The sequence below is a fragment of the Centroberyx gerrardi genome, chromosome 24 (assembly GCF_048128805.1).
Source record: "Centroberyx gerrardi isolate f3 chromosome 24, fCenGer3.hap1.cur.20231027, whole genome shotgun sequence".
In the NCBI taxonomy this organism is placed as follows: Eukaryota; Metazoa; Chordata; class Actinopteri; order Beryciformes; family Berycidae; genus Centroberyx; species Centroberyx gerrardi.
Window position 1 is genome coordinate 1877985 of NC_136020.1, and position 15721 is coordinate 1893705.

General features: G+C 41.8%; 1 protein-coding gene across 1 annotated transcript; it reads left to right on the forward strand.

The window, feature by feature from the left end:
* The first annotated feature begins 4242 nt into the window (after positions 1-4242).
* dera (deoxyribose-phosphate aldolase (putative)) lies at positions 4243-12990 on the forward strand. The gene is made up of 9 exons (XM_071917289.1): positions 4243-4362; positions 5824-5921; positions 6716-6863; positions 7909-8004; positions 8176-8310; positions 9282-9410; positions 10688-10800; positions 11207-11356; positions 12435-12990. Exons 1-9 carry the CDS (start codon positions 4332-4334, stop codon positions 12489-12491), a joined length of 957 nt encoding a protein of 318 aa, XP_071773390.1. The 5' UTR covers positions 4243-4331; the 3' UTR covers positions 12492-12990.
* The last annotated feature ends 2731 nt before the right edge of the window (positions 12991-15721 follow it).

Below are 15721 nucleotides of genomic sequence, written 5' to 3' on the forward strand. Positions count from 1 at the left end.
ATTTTTTGAGGTTATCCAACCTGTGTTAAATCCTGCAACCAGTGTCTGCCTTTGCCTTTATAGGCATGGAGAAGGTCTTTGTTGATCCAAGATTTAAATGTCCTAAGACAGACCTTTGGCATCTTTAAAAGTCTTTACCTAAATGGTAAGAATGAGGAAATTAATTTGAAAGATTTCCATTAGATGTTTTAATATTAGGGATGGGACAATATGCTTATCTCACGATACGATTCAATGCGATACGCGATACAACCACGATACAATGTAATAAAAGTTCAATGACAACAAAGTCTGACTGCAGAATTATGTTCATTTCTGAGCCACAAATCTTTCTAGCGATGCCATTGGCTGCTAGAATGTAAACAACAATTTAAAAATGTCATTACAAAGTGCAAATAATACAATTTGGATGGAGAGCTTGTGAAATTGTGATGGTCAAGCTGTCTCATTTGTGATTACTGCAGCAGAATAAAATGGAGCTAATATCACAATTCATTTTTCTGCCCCACGATACGTATTGTCGCATTTTTGTATCGCGATATCCCGCTGGAGCCTATCCCAGCATGCATTGAGACTCCCTGGACAGGTCTCCAGTCCATCACAGAGCTAACACAGATAGACAGACACTCCCATTCATACCTATGGGCAAGTTAGAGTCTAGAGTCTACCTGGCTGTGGGAGGAAACCCAGGAGAACCCAGGGAGAACATGCAAACTCCACACAGGCAGGACCGAGAATCGAACCCCCAGAAATGAAATGAAAACATGAAAATCTCGTGACAACAGCGATGTGTGCGTATGTGTTTACAGTAGTAGGGGGACTGGTTTCATTGGATCGAAGCGGCGAGCGGACATTGGGTGTGACACACGGATGCCATGCGGCTCGGTGACAGCGGGCCACTGAGTCACTTCCAGCTCCATCCGTCCCCGCTGGAAGCTGCGGTGACTCAGTGCCTCGTCACCCGGACCGGGACCCAGTCATCAAGGAACGATTTCCCTCTCCTCTCCTCTCCTCTCCTCTCCTCTCCTCTCCTCTCCTCTTCCTCCCTCCGTCTGTGACTCATTCTGGCTTGGGTTTGCCCCCTTCCTCTCCTCCTCCTTGGCTTTGCAAATGACCTCAGTTTAATGAAGCACAGACTCGGGAGAGGGCAGACCGAACCGCATCTGCGAGGAACCTCCCTTTTTCCACTTGCCGCTTCAAACCGCCCCTGAAGTGGAGTAACTGTGCACCATTCACATTTCTGCGAGAATCAAAGACATGCGTTGCTATTCAGAGATGCATCTGCAAATTCTTTGGCAGCCGAACAGTAAGATGAGTCAACAGGACTCGACTGAAGGGAAGAGAAAAAAAAGGCACATCCTCTGTGGATTTCGTGAAAAATGAGATTGCAATGCTCTTATGAGTCCTAGATGTTTAAACTTGGCAGAGAGAGCTTTTCCTTTTTGGACGGCTGTAACCTGAATCTGGTTTTGGGGGAATTCCGTCCCATGTGTCCCATGACAAAACACACGGGACACCAAAGATTAGAGAATGCAGCACACCCAGGAGCTTGGCAGGCTGAGTATGATTCTTTGCAATTTTGCACAGGGTGATCACTCGCCGGCTATCTGGATGTATTACTTATCGAATCGTTCTTATACTATTCATCCCGTGGAGTTTGTTTATTAAATCTGTGTTCCTCCTGTGTTTTCTTGAGGAAAGGCAGTAGCAGTGCAAGGTGCACTATTCGCGAAATTCTAGTGTTATACTGCCATCTAGTGTCGGATCTGGAACACCAGATTTAATATATATATATTTTTTTTAAATGGAAAATGCTTCACCTCCCTTCAGAAAAAGTTGGACAATTATGAATAAATCAACCTTGCTTTGTCTTATGAACAAAATGACACAACTTCTGCAGAGGAAGCAATTCAGATGAGTAGCATCTATCACTTTGTCACAAGGTAAACAGATGTGTAATTCTGGAACTGGCTCACATGCGAGACAACAAACAATACCGGCCTGTATTTCAATTAGGTGTGTCTTATGTGTGTCGAAGAAAAAAACGGACCCGCAAACAAGCTTGAACCTCCTCCGCACCACAAAATCAGAACCAGACAAACAGGGAAACGAATATATTGTGGCCGCGTCAGACTTTCACAAAGACTATATAACATTACAAGGTCTCCCTAACATATGGCTCCATAATATTGTGGAGAGGCTCCATGGTAACGAGGCAGGGTTTGGCTCGGGCCTTGGCTCTCCCAGCCGCAGCTCCTATGTGCCTCTGCATAACTCTGGTATGCAACAATTACTCAAGCATGTAAAACCTCGCCGGGGTCAAGTCTCGCAAGCTTGATAACTACTTGCAGGGAGACGGTCTATCCATGAACACTGGGCCTTCTTATGAGCTACGATGTGAAGCCTCTCTGCTCCCCATTGGAATGAAGCTGTAATGGTAGAACAAAGGCAGTTGTTAGTGCTGGAGAGTAGGTTCATACTAGTATGGAAGTATGGAATTAACACAGACATTTCAGCTTGGCTTCCCATTTATCACAATGGCAACTGCTTCCAAGAATGGGAACAAAGTGTATTAAGACACACTTTTTGTTTTGACAATAAAACTAACTCACCCTCTGATTGTATCTGGTTATATTTGCCATTTTTTACATACAGTTGGTGTCACTGTGCTATGGTTTTGGCAACAGCTATGCTTCAGATATGAATCACAACAATGTAGGCCTGTCATATGCTTGTGCAGCCCAAAGCATCAAAATAAAAATGTTGTGCTGTTTTATTTGAATCTCTGAGGAAGAGGAAGCATAAAAAGTCAAATCGCCATGCAAATTTGTAATTATAAATTTCATTACTGCACACATTAACTGACATTTAATCAGTTAATCAGCTCTGTTTACAATGTCACTTTTCCATTTTTCAGTGTATCACAGTTGAATGTCTGAAGAAACTATGAGCTGAATGGTGATTGGTGGAGAGAGATGGGCGGTGACAGTGGAGGGAAGTCAGAGGAGAAGTAAAGAGGTATCACTTTGACTCTATTTCCAGGAACCACAAATGGACCAGTGTCTGACGTAATGGAAGAGTAGTGGGATATGACTTTATGATGCAAATATTACTATTTAAGTAGTGAAATATGCACTTCTGTTAGATATTAATGTTAAATGAAAATATGCTTACCATCAGTCTGTGATGTTCATTGCATTCCACGAGTTATGTGTTTTGTAACTTACCTGTTGCACCAACTTTCCCTCACATGCCTCGTCTGCTTCTACTTCAGTTAATCATTTCCTACATTTCCCAGAATGCCTTTTGACATCCCCCAGTGTTTTAGGGTGGAGTTTTCCTTTAAAGTAGTGAGATATGGTCTTCTGTTGCACATTTTAATGTCAAACTAGTGAGATATGATATTCTGTTGTCTGTTAAAAACATCTAAGGTTTATTTAGACAAAAGTATTGTTAACATCGGGAGCTAAAAGTGACCTTTTGCGATGTGTGAATCAGATCGGTCCCTATGCTAACGGCTATGCATGCTGAGGGTTAAAGGATAACGCTGGTGTTTTTTAATGCATTTCTTCAACAAATCCTATGAAAATAACAAAATCAACAATGCGTTTGCTCTACTCCCATTACTTTCCGACTTCCCACGTTCCCTTTTTAGCCTTCAAACCGGAAGTCATTGGCTCCAATTGTAAGCTAAAAACCTTTAAATACAGCTCACAAAGACATAGTTTCAATTTTAAAAATCGCTAACTGTTACCATGAAAATTCAGGCTATTGTAGTTATTACCAAATCAAATTCAAACGGGAACAAATTTTTCATTACGCTGTGGACTATTTTCGGTGCTACGGAACTACTTTCCTGAGATGGAAAACGTGTTTACAGTCGGCTTATCAAGTTGTTTGAGGAAAAAATCGGCCGGCCCGGTGCATCGCGATGATGAAATATGCTGCCAGAGCAATGGCATGGCTCTTTGACATGTTTTTAATAGTTTTTTTTATTACAATGGAGTTCTATGGCTACTGGGACATGGCTTCATTGGGCACCGGCTACATGGACGAGACTTGTTGGCAAAACAAATTCATTGCTGATTTTGTTATTTTCATAGGATTTGTTGACGGTAAGAAATACATTAAAAAACACTAGCGTTATCCTTTAACGCCCATCTTTGCAGACCGGAAGCTCGGCCAGTTTTTACTGCGGAGTGATTCCTCCTTCTAAACACCAAGGACCTTTGTTGCAGTCAGGAAGAGGTGTGTGAACTGTCAGGTCAGCTAGCTGCGGTGGCTAGTTTAGTTTATCTGAATATCTGGACAATAATACACTGTGCTTCAACATGTCTGCCAGGAACCCGGGAATGAAGCTCGGTAAGATAAATGTTCTTCTTCAATAAGATTAACGTTGAGCTCTTCCTCCCTTAAAATGTAACGTTATAGCCTACTAATGTCAGTTCGTAACCACACACGTGTGGTCTTCTGGGATATTCCCTTGTTGCTTTACTTTACACTGTCTCCTGACCAAGATTAGCTAATAATTATGTAACGTTATGTGGGTTTGCACCTATCTTCGCACTCCAGTGTTTCATGTAAAATGTACTGAAGGCAGAACAGTCCAGTGGAAGAGCAAAGTACAGTAAATTTACTCTGCAATGTAGCTTCTTGTTCTTCCTGTCAGTTTAATAAGTAACATTAGCCAGGTAACTGACCTCAGCTGTTGGATATTAACACAGTGTAACACACTGTACCATGCTGTAACATACTGTAGCATGCTGTCATTGTGTACGTTGAGTAGCTACATTTTAAATGAGCTAGCTACTTTTTACACCAGTAATTTCACTTAAATTTCATGAAAGTAACAGCATTTCTACTGGAGTTGGACATTTTGGTGCCCCTGACCATACTGTAGCATATTGTAACATACTGTACCATACTGTAATATATTGTAATGTAGTGTACCATGCTGTAGCATGCTGTGACTGCATGCAGTCAGAACCCCTCATGACTGTTTTAATTCAGTTCTCATGACAACCCCATCCTTCCCCGGTCATGTGATTGCTAGTAACCCTACTGTCCATCAGCAAAGCATTAGTTTTACTACAGTAGCACCAGCTGGACATGCAGTGTGTAAAGCAGTAAACAATGGTAGTATTGCTACTGCTATTTTCATGGTTTTTCAGTCTGAATCTACTGTACTACGCATTTATGAAAAACCAGGAATGCAGTAGGTATTGAGTTGCTTTCAGAACACTGACAGTAGTGATTTAAAAGGTTAAAAAAAAGGTGGAAAAGAAAGCCACTGTACCCGAAAGAATGTGTGGTAAGGCTGGGCTTTTCCTGCATAAAGAGGATAGAAAAAAGCCTATAAACCATTTTGACGTGCCTTGATGAAAACCTAGATGGTCGAGACAAGTCAGCAGCTATTTTGACTTCCACAGTTGTCCTTCCTTTACTTCACTTTGACATAAGACACTGACATGGCCAATTTTCATTCATTTTTTACTCATTTTATGTATTTAATTGTTCAATACTGTTTCAATAATGGCTTTCTCTCCCTGACATGAATACAGTTCTGGGCGAACCACTGAAAATGTGGAATTATTTCGGCAAAAAAATCATCAAATATATTGAATATGGGCATAAAATAGCAGCTATTGGCTGCTTCAATTAAAAAATGTCCGTATCGGGCTTCAAAAACCCATATTGGCCCACACAACATAGCAGAGCCATTTGTCTTTTTGATGTAAAAGGTTGTTGAAGTCGAGCCACAGCAGACACAAAGTGAAAGCTGCTGTCTTTCCTTCCTCTAACCTCCCTGGTTGTCTCTGTCAGACCTGGAGAGGATATCCAAGGTGAGAGTGAACACCCAGGCCGTCCTGAAGAGAGCGCAGCAAGTCCAAGGATGCAAGCTGGCCAAGAAACAGTGGCAGGTGGGTTGGCTATATGGTCTTAAGAAATATACTGGGACATGACACATTATGTAACTTCAATGTGAAACAATAGGTCACACTGCTGAGTAATAGGAGAAAAAACATCCTTTCCACTGAGGCGTACAAAAGGAATATATTTTATTTTTCATTTTGGATGCTCAAAAAAATGCATAGAGCTGCTGTTCAGAAGTGCTATACAAAAACATGTCAATTCCTATTTATTGTATAACTTAAGAGGTAAAGATTTGACAGTTGAATACTGTCTTTGTATTGTATGATAATGGATATTGCCGACATGTAATATGACACACATAACACAATATTGATTCAGACTATAGCCGGTTCATGAAAGCTTTTACATTTGCTGTTCTAAACACCCAGTGTCTTGTGGCTCTTTCCTGGGAAAAATCCTCTGTTGCACAGAAAGTGATGCGTTTTACGTTTCTGGTTTGTTTGGAATAAACAGAAGAAGAACTGGGTAGTTAGCATGAGCAGCGATAGCCACCATGTCTGAACAGACAAAGAAAAGAGCGTCACCTACAGAAACTCAAACTTCATCAACAGAAAATCCAAGCTCCGCCCACACTGTTTGATTGACAGGTTATCTCTGGGAAGTACAGTGCAGAAACACCACAGCAATGAGCGCTGAGCAACAAAGATGGAGACAAAATTTAGAAAATGAGGAACTCGAGGATTACCACTTGCCCCGATGTGTTTGCAGTCACATCACCTTACGTCATCTCTCTCTCTCTCTCTCTCTCTCTCTCTCTCTCTCTCTCTCTCTCTCTCTCCAGGCCGCTTGGCTGCTAAAGGCAGTCACATGCATCGACCTGACGACTCTCGCTGGAGACGATACACCGTCCAACGTCCACCGGCTGTGTCTGAAAGCCATCCAGCCCGTCCGATGCGACCTGCTGAAGAGCATGGATATGCACAACAAAGGTACCAGAAACAAACTAGAGACAGGACGACAGGAGACAGGAACTCGAGTCACATGACTTGGCCTCAAGTCACACTCGCTGCATGAAGAGAAGACTTGAGACTTGACTTGACTGGGGTTCTGGTGACTTGGGACTTGACTTTGACTTGTACTTTGATGACTTGAAAAGGTTTCTAAAGTCTTGACTTGAGATCTTGTGTTTGTATAAATGACTTAGATTGAAAGTGATGAGATTTGTTCCAGCAGACGACTGAATTTAAATTTTGTTTTCTGGGTTAGGGTTAGTGGGTTAGGGTTATTTAAGTTGAAACTGATTATAGAAATCCAGCTCATGATGCTCTTACCAAGCTTTTATCCTATTAAAACCATATTGCATTGAACATTTTTCTTTAAGATTGATACTGGACTCCACTCTGATTTGACTTCTCTACATTTGGACTTGGGAGTTGACTTGAAACTTGTGCCTCAAGACTTGAGACTGACTTGGTCACACCTCTGATATTTATGAAATTCAAAGAAGAGATGATTTACATTTTTTGGTTAAAGAGTGACTTGGAACTCCTTTTTTTTCCATTGAAACAACAACACCAAACCAAAGAGCAAAATGGAGTTACAAAGTGATTTACAGATAATGAAACAAAGAATAAATAAAAGCCAACAAGATAAAGTAAGGGCCGAGACTCCAGGCTTGTTGAAAGGCATTCTGGGAAACAACGGAAATCACTAACTCAAGTGGAAGTAGACAAGGCAGGTTGAGGGAAAGTGGATACACCAAAAAACACTTCATCACAAAATAACTCCTGGAATGCCTTGAACTTGACAGATTGATATAGAGATTGATATATATATAGATTGATATATAAGTGATGATTCTGATTTTGGTAGCCAAACACAGGCCTAATCACCTTTGCTCTTCAGCCTAGACTGAGGCATAATAGAGTGTCAGGCCTTCTATTCAGTGCTGAATTCAACCAGAAGAGGGCGACACACGCCGCTTTTTCACATGGTCGGTTTCTCATTCTCTGCTGTGTCTGTCCTGTCTGCCAGGAGTGACCACCGCTGCAGTCTGTGTCTATCCGTCCCGCGTGGCGGACGCCGTCAAATCACTGAAAGCCGCCAATTCCAGTCTTCCTGTTGCCTCGGGTAAATTCACCTTTCACCAAATCAAACCTACAATGGTCCACTAGTCCTACATGGAAGAAATCAGAAGTGTGTATGTGCAAGCTTATTAAAAAATAAATCGGTCAGACTTTGTACTTTAACTTTGTTGACAGCATGTTGTTTTCTCTCATCCCTTGCTGCCTCCTCTCCCAGTGGCCACTGGTTTCCCGGCAGGCCAGACGCCGCTGAAGACGCGGCTGGAGGAAGTGCGCATGGCAGTGGCTGATGGCGCCGCCGAGATCGACATCGTCATCAACAGGACGCTCCCCCTCACAGGACAGTGGGAAGGTAGGCTGAGTTTATATGACTGGCAAGACATGAGATGATTATCTTCATAGGTAGTATTTAGAACAGCTTGGTCAATAGCTATTTATGTTTTTATTTTGTCTGGGGTTTTTTTGGGGCATTTTTGCTTTTTTATTTGGTAGTTAATAGTAGAGAGAAGTAATGCTTGACCAATCACAACTTTTAATGTGCAACCTGCACCCATGTGATCAACACAAAAGTTAAGATGGAGCAGCAGGCAGAGAATCCTCAGCGACCAGCAAAGTTTAGTAGAATGTATCGGTGCAATGTTTGCGAGGAAAATCCCGAAAATGCTGTTTTAGTTCCTAAAAGTGGATTATTGTCTGTCATTTGGAGATACTTCGGTTTTAAACCAGATGACAACAAACGATTACAACACAGATTGTAGAGTGTAAAGTTTGCCATAGGATTGTAGCTGCGCCCCAAAGTATTAAAGTAGTAATTATTCATTATTTTTGTAAAAAAATAAGAGTAAGACAGTAAGGGTGAAAACAAGACTTTCTAGCTGCTGCTACTTTGAGAAATACTACACAGAAAAAAGTGAAAATGTTGCAAAAGTGCAATAAATATTACAAAGATTATCATTTAGTCATAATCGTGCAGCTGACACTAAAGAACAATAACAACTTGCCCAATACTAATCAACACTAATCAAATTTTGAAAGATTCTTTCCATTTTTCTGGTTGTTGTTGGGGTTTTTTTTAAATTCAAGAACCCTATTTATTCACTTCAACCCAGTTGATGGAAACACACTTAATTAGCTTTTATTTATTGTTTTTTGCAACATTTCATTCATTTAAAGTTAGATGGAAACGGCCAATAAGGTGTATTGGCTGTAAGTGTGTATTTAGATTTGTTTGCGCTTTCAAAGCTAACAGATGGAGAGACGGCTGCTACATGGGATACTGTTCTTAAAGTTTCATAAGTGTGTGTTCCATGCCTCCCTCTGCAGCCATGTATGATGAGATCCGTCAGTTCCGAGAGGCGTGCGGGGACGCCCACATGAAGACCATCCTGGCCATCGGAGAGCTGGGGACCTTCACCAACGTCTACAAAGCCAGCCTGGTGTCCATGATGGCCGGTCAGTCTCCCAACGACTCCCTGTGGTTTGGACTGATCCAGTATCACTGATTACTGATCAAATTGTCACTGTTAAATCCAACATGTTCGATAAAGCCTGTAGATTTGGGACGCAGGACAGGATTGAGGTTGAAAGGGTTAGGGTTTAGGGTTAGTCTAATAGTGTTTACTTACCACACTGAACAGTGTAGTTTCCAGTGTTCTCCAGCTCGTGGCGCTGTTGCTCAGTTTTTTTCTCTTGCCGTTTTAAGAGGCTAACCTGATGAGGAGGAACTCTCCCTCTCACATGCACACACACACACACACACATACACTGTACGCTTAACTAGCCATCACGTAATAAGCCGATTACAGAACCAAATTGTCAGGGGCTCTGATAGAGATCATTATTAAAATGCATTGCTTTTGTCGCCACACTCGCTCCTTAATCTCCCCTTGTTCCTATGAATTGCGTATGAGATTCCTGAAATTGAATGATAATTTCACCTATTAATCTCCGATGCAGGCTATTTTACTCCGCTGTTCCCCGGCAGTATCCCCCTGCCCACGCAAATGAATAGAGCTTCATTACCGCCACCCGCGTTTAATAACCGTTATCCATTATCTGGTAATTAAGACTCCCCATAACGAATCTTAAGGATTATGCCAGTTTGAGGAAGAGGGGGAGCGAGAGTGGAAAAAAGACCTGACTGGAAAAATACATAGAACATGTCTTTAATGAACTGGAAAATGTTCATCTTGTTCTGTTCAGTAATGAACAGTCATTATACACCAGGGAGGCAGAAGGGGTGATTTTTTTTTTTTTCTACCAGTCCACAGTTTGTGGTTAATCTATTAAAAGAGCGTCATTTCATCTTCTATTTTTATCAGGAAAGCTGATAAAACATAATTGCCTCTGAAGGAAGGGGAAGGAAAAATGAAGGTTTTTATTGATGAGCAGGCAGCCGCCCTCTGTTAGCCATCAGCAGCAGCATATGTTCTTGTCTGGCCGGGCCAGACTCGCAGAGTAATGCCTTGTCCGTCCACTGCCTGGACTCTCATTCCAGCACTCTCAGACTAGCATTCTCAGTTGTCGGTGTCTCTGCTTTTCCTATTTTGGCAGCTCATCTCGCGTCGAATCTTCCCCGCAACGGTTTGAATGTGCAGAAGCTGAATAGGAAGCATATTGACAGATAGAACGATAACTGCGGCATGAAAATGTCTGCTGGACCTTATTACACGCTCCGCTCTGTGTGGAGACGTGTTGAGAACTGGATGTCACCTTTTTAAACCTGACAGGGTCGGACTTCATCAAGACGTCCACAGGGAAGGAGGCTGTCAACGCTACTTACCCCGTTGCCATAGTGATGGTGAGGGCCATCCGCGACTACTTCCTGTGTACAGGCCACAAGGTATGGTACTGACTCATGCTTTTCTGTAGGAACTGAATATTTCCTGGTTAATGAGGAGAGACAGTGTGATGGTTCCATACACTGTAGATCAAACTGTATGGAACCGTCGCTTTGTTCTTGTTCTCTTTTCTTCCAGCTTTGATTTTTCTGATTCATTGGCTCCATTCAAGTACCCAGCCATAGGATTTTAAAGGCCACCAAATTTGAATTCCGCTCAATTCCAGGATGGGACAAATGTCAATTATGACAGCTAAATAACACGGTTACCCAATGGTTTCTTACAGGGCAATTAGATGACGCTTAGTCCCTCGAAGTGGCGTGACAGTAACGATATAATGAGGGGAGTGTGTGTGCGTGTGTGAGAAGCCTTTGTCCCGCTGACAGAGGTGTGTGTCCCCCCCCTCAGGTGGGCTTTAAGCCGGCGGGGGGGATCCGGACGGCCAAGGAGGCGCTGGTGTGGCTCAGCCTGATGAAGGAGGAGCTGGGCGACGACTGGCTCTGCCCGCACCTCTTCCGCCTGGGAGCCAGCAGCCTGCTGGCCGACATCGAGAGGCAGGTGGGGTATCCACACACACACACACACACACACACACACACACACACACACACACACAGTAGTAGTAGTAGTAGCCGAAAGGTTAGTGAAAAAGGTCGCCAGTTCAAATCCCTAGGAAAACATGGATGGGGAAAGTGAAAGAAAGTGAACTCTCTCCCCTCGCTTAACATCTACTGTTGAGGTGCCATTGAGCAAGGCAGTGGAATTGCCAACAAGACCGTGGTTGCACTGGGCAGCTCCCATTGGCCAGCAGCAGAAGACTATGGTAATGTGTAGAACTGTATCAATGTGAAGCAGGACGTTGCTAGAGAAGAGCATGGAGCTCTGTTGACTTTCCCTGAATAAATAATGGTTGAAAACACGCAGACACGCACACACACACACACACATTTGCAGAGTGCAACAGTGCAAAGAGGCCCTTTTAGCATAGGTCTCATAATTTAGGCAATTATGACTAAAAGCAGCACTTTTTGACATTGGCGATGTTTAAATGTGACAAGACCTCACTAAACACAGGTGTTTGAGGCAACCATTAGTCGCAGTCTTGTCTCATTTATTTGCTCTGATCTTCGTTGCTCTTAGTTTGAATTAGACTAGTTTTTTAGCACTTTCTAAACCAGTGAATTATGCACAAAAAGTTAAAGGTGTTACATGTATCATTTCACCATCAATAAATCACTCCCACATTAACGAGACAGTATAATTACCGTAAACAAATGAGACCATAAGCGAGAAGATTGACGGCCTCTACGCTGCATTTTACGTTGTGCGTCGCCGGGTCGGATTTGGCGGGAAATCTGCTGGATTGCTTTATGGTACAAAACAGGGATACAGAGATAAAGCAGCAAAATTTGGCAGATGGTGTAAGGAGTGAAAGGCCTATGAAAAATCACTTCCAACATGTTTATCCTCTTCGGGGAGGGGGGAGCAGGAAGCAACAGAAACACTACAGGCTCCCAATCTCCATCATGGTCTCATTTGTTTACAGTAATTATACCAAAATAATTTGAAATGGATATATTGATGATTAAAAAAGATATACATAACACCTTTGTTTTTTTTTTTCTTGTTCCTACAGATATACCATTATGTGACTGGACAGTATGCAGCCTATCATGAGCTCCCTATGGCGTGAAGCGGCGGCGATCCCGTTTCACAACGAACCAATCAGAACCTCAAGCCTACCAAACAAGCCTATCGCTGCTCACGAAGCCTTAAGAAGCACCTCAACTATAAGTACCCTGCTACCAGGCTCGCATCCAGCGGTTTTGATTGAAGACTGGGGGCCAATTTACGTGACCTAGCCATATAGTACACTAATGTACTCACATACAAACACATATTAAGAACTGTGCAGACAGCTGCTGCGTATTTGTTAGTATTTTGCGCGTTGATATAAGTGAATATATCTCGTCTGTCAATCAATATGAAGGACACGCTTCGTTTTAAGTGAAGCGGCAACAACTGTAATGACTGAGATTAGAGAGAATGAGGAGTTGTTAAGAAAATAATATATCAATTTGCCAGCTGTGTTTTCTCATTTAGACACTGAAATTGTTCTAATTCAAATGTACTACTTCTGGATCTCTCATCAAAAAAGATGCTATACTCGGCCGAAATGAATAAATTTCCGAACACAATGCGACATCTGTGCTGATCTGTCTTTAGTAGGTTGTGATTAACTTAATGCACGGCTACAACTTCCCCGTTCCATTTTAGTTGTAGATGGTAGAAGTGGAGCAGGTAGCACACGGAGGCCTCCAGAGAGCCGGAGAGCTTCCCATCGCATCCTGGATGTCTTTGGCTCACATTGCCCGTGTGATTCCTGCGGATACGTTTCAAGTCTCCCACCTGTCCCAGCGATGCGTGCAGAATATGTTATGGAGGCTTCCTTTGGTCTTAATTTCATTAGCGGGAAGCTCCAGCAACTCGGAGAGTGTTGGGGATTAATCAGGGGTTAAGTGAGTTTAAATGATCTGATTGAACAGCTCACAAATTTGAGGCTTCATTTGAAGACAGAAAACTTTCTTCTTCTTCCTTTTCTTCTTTAATTAAGATATCACAGGCCTTGACCTTGACTGGAACAGAGGATAAATGAGTGAATTAATTGCGGAGGAAAGGGGGATGTGAGCTTTCAGGAGAGAGTGGAGGAAGGAGTTGGGTTGAAAACTCACGGGAGAGGGGTAGACTTCAGGACACCGGTGGATGGGATGGGAATGAGGCCATGCTCATTTTCTAATGGGTAGGTGGTGGTTTGGCAAGGTCAAAAGGACTCTCAATAAAGGAATAGAATAATTTTAAAGACAATGATTTAATGGACTTTGAACAACATAGTTTGGATTTGTGTATAGGAATAGGCCTATGTCAGTTATCCATACTGATAAGAGGACAAATGATATCTTAAAGATTTCAAGTGAATTCTTTTGAAGAGAACATTATATATAGCAACAGAAGAGGATTAGGGCCACGTGAAAAATGCATTTGAGTTCTGAGATTCATCTCAGAATTCTGAGAACAGAGTCAGAATTTGAGATTAAAGTCACTAAAAAATTCAGATTCTAAATTCTGAGTTTAAATTCAGAATTCTGACTTTATTCACAAAATTCTGACTTTGTTCTCAGAATTCTGAGATGTAAGAATAAAGTCAGAACTCAGAATTCTGAATTTAAACTCTTTGTGTTGTGAGATTATGACTTTATTCTTACAATTCTGACTTTGTCAGAATTCTGACTTTAATCTCAAATTTCTGACTTTGTCAGAATTCTGACTTTAATCTCAAATTTCTGACTTTATTCTTAGAAGTCTGAGATTAATCTCAGAACTCAAATACATTTTTCACATGTGGCCCTAATCCTCTTCCCTATTTAGGTCTACTGCACGGTATAGTTTTCTTATAGGCTGAATTTGCACCAATGCAACTGTTCCCAACTTTTTTGGTGCAATTGTGGGGTCTAATTTATATCTTTATAATTATATCTTTTTTTAATTTTATTTGTATAGCCCTTTATCACAAGCATGTCTCAAATATACATACATCTCTATATACCATACTGCATATATACAAACTCATGGGCAATTTAGAGGCAGAGATTTGAACCCACAACCTTCTTGCTCTGACCCGCTGAGTTCTGTGTTTATATTGAGGAGAGTCAAACCGTTTATGATGCCTCTTCTGGTGTAAAAAATTATGCAAACTTCCACAACATTACAGGAAAATAGTTTTTTTTAGGCTGGATTAAAAAAAAAACACCTCTGTGTGAGGTGTGTGCGCTGGAGTGATGGAGTGAGCATCTGTTGTCTGAGTCTTGATGGATTAGTCCCACTTACATAAAGGCATGTAGATCATCTCAAATCTGGACCATCGGTCAGCACTCTGCCACTTGATAAGACAGAGGCATGGAGGCTGGAACTGGATTGATTCTCCTGGCCATCCATAAAGATCCCTATCACACACACATACACACACACACACACACACACACACACACACACACACGCACAGAGTAGAGGGGTAGACTGCTACAGGACCATTAAAACTCTATCAGAGATGCTCACAGTCTGTGTTGCAGCTCAGGTTTAGATGATGCTCTTTGGTCCAGTCTGGTTTCATTTGACTGAGAGGCAAGTGTGTGTTTATTATTATTATTTTTTTTTAAGAGCCCTATTATAGCAATTGGAATTTTCCTATATGATCAAAGGTGCTTAATGAAGACACTGCTATAATGAAATTTTGTTTGAGTTGTTAAATTTAAAGTTATTGCATTTTCAAAAGTCCACCCCTTATTTTTAGCTGCGACCAGCAGCTCTATAGCTCGCTCTGTCTGTCGGTCGGTCGGTCGGTCGGTTGGTTGGTTGGTTGGTCCACAAAAATTTCCCCACACGTGTACGCATGCGTGTACGTGGTCGCAGCTATTGCGAATTCACGCTTGTTTCTAGGCAGTTTCAGACTAAATCCAGTAAAATGCATCACAACTGGATTTGGTCCTGATTGGCTCCCCTCACAAATGAATCACTGAAATCTGTCCAATCAGGCAAGTTTGTAGCATTTGGAAACTGGAAAGCCTCCAGTTTACCTCATTCAGAATTCAGAATCATTGGCTGACAGCTGCTGCTGTTGGCCAATCAGGGTCCAGTATTGTGAGGACTTCTTCACATTTGTTCAGTTAACTAATTCAATTAAACTTTTCATTAAACTGCATTTAACTACATTTATTTGCAAAACATCATGAAGATCATTCTGATCCTGAGCCATAGTTTGAAGACACCATCATGAATCTGAAAACACTGTCATGAGAACTGAATAATATGGGACCTCTTAAATTAAAAAATGTGAACCTTTAAAATTTTAATTTTGAAAGTTAGAAC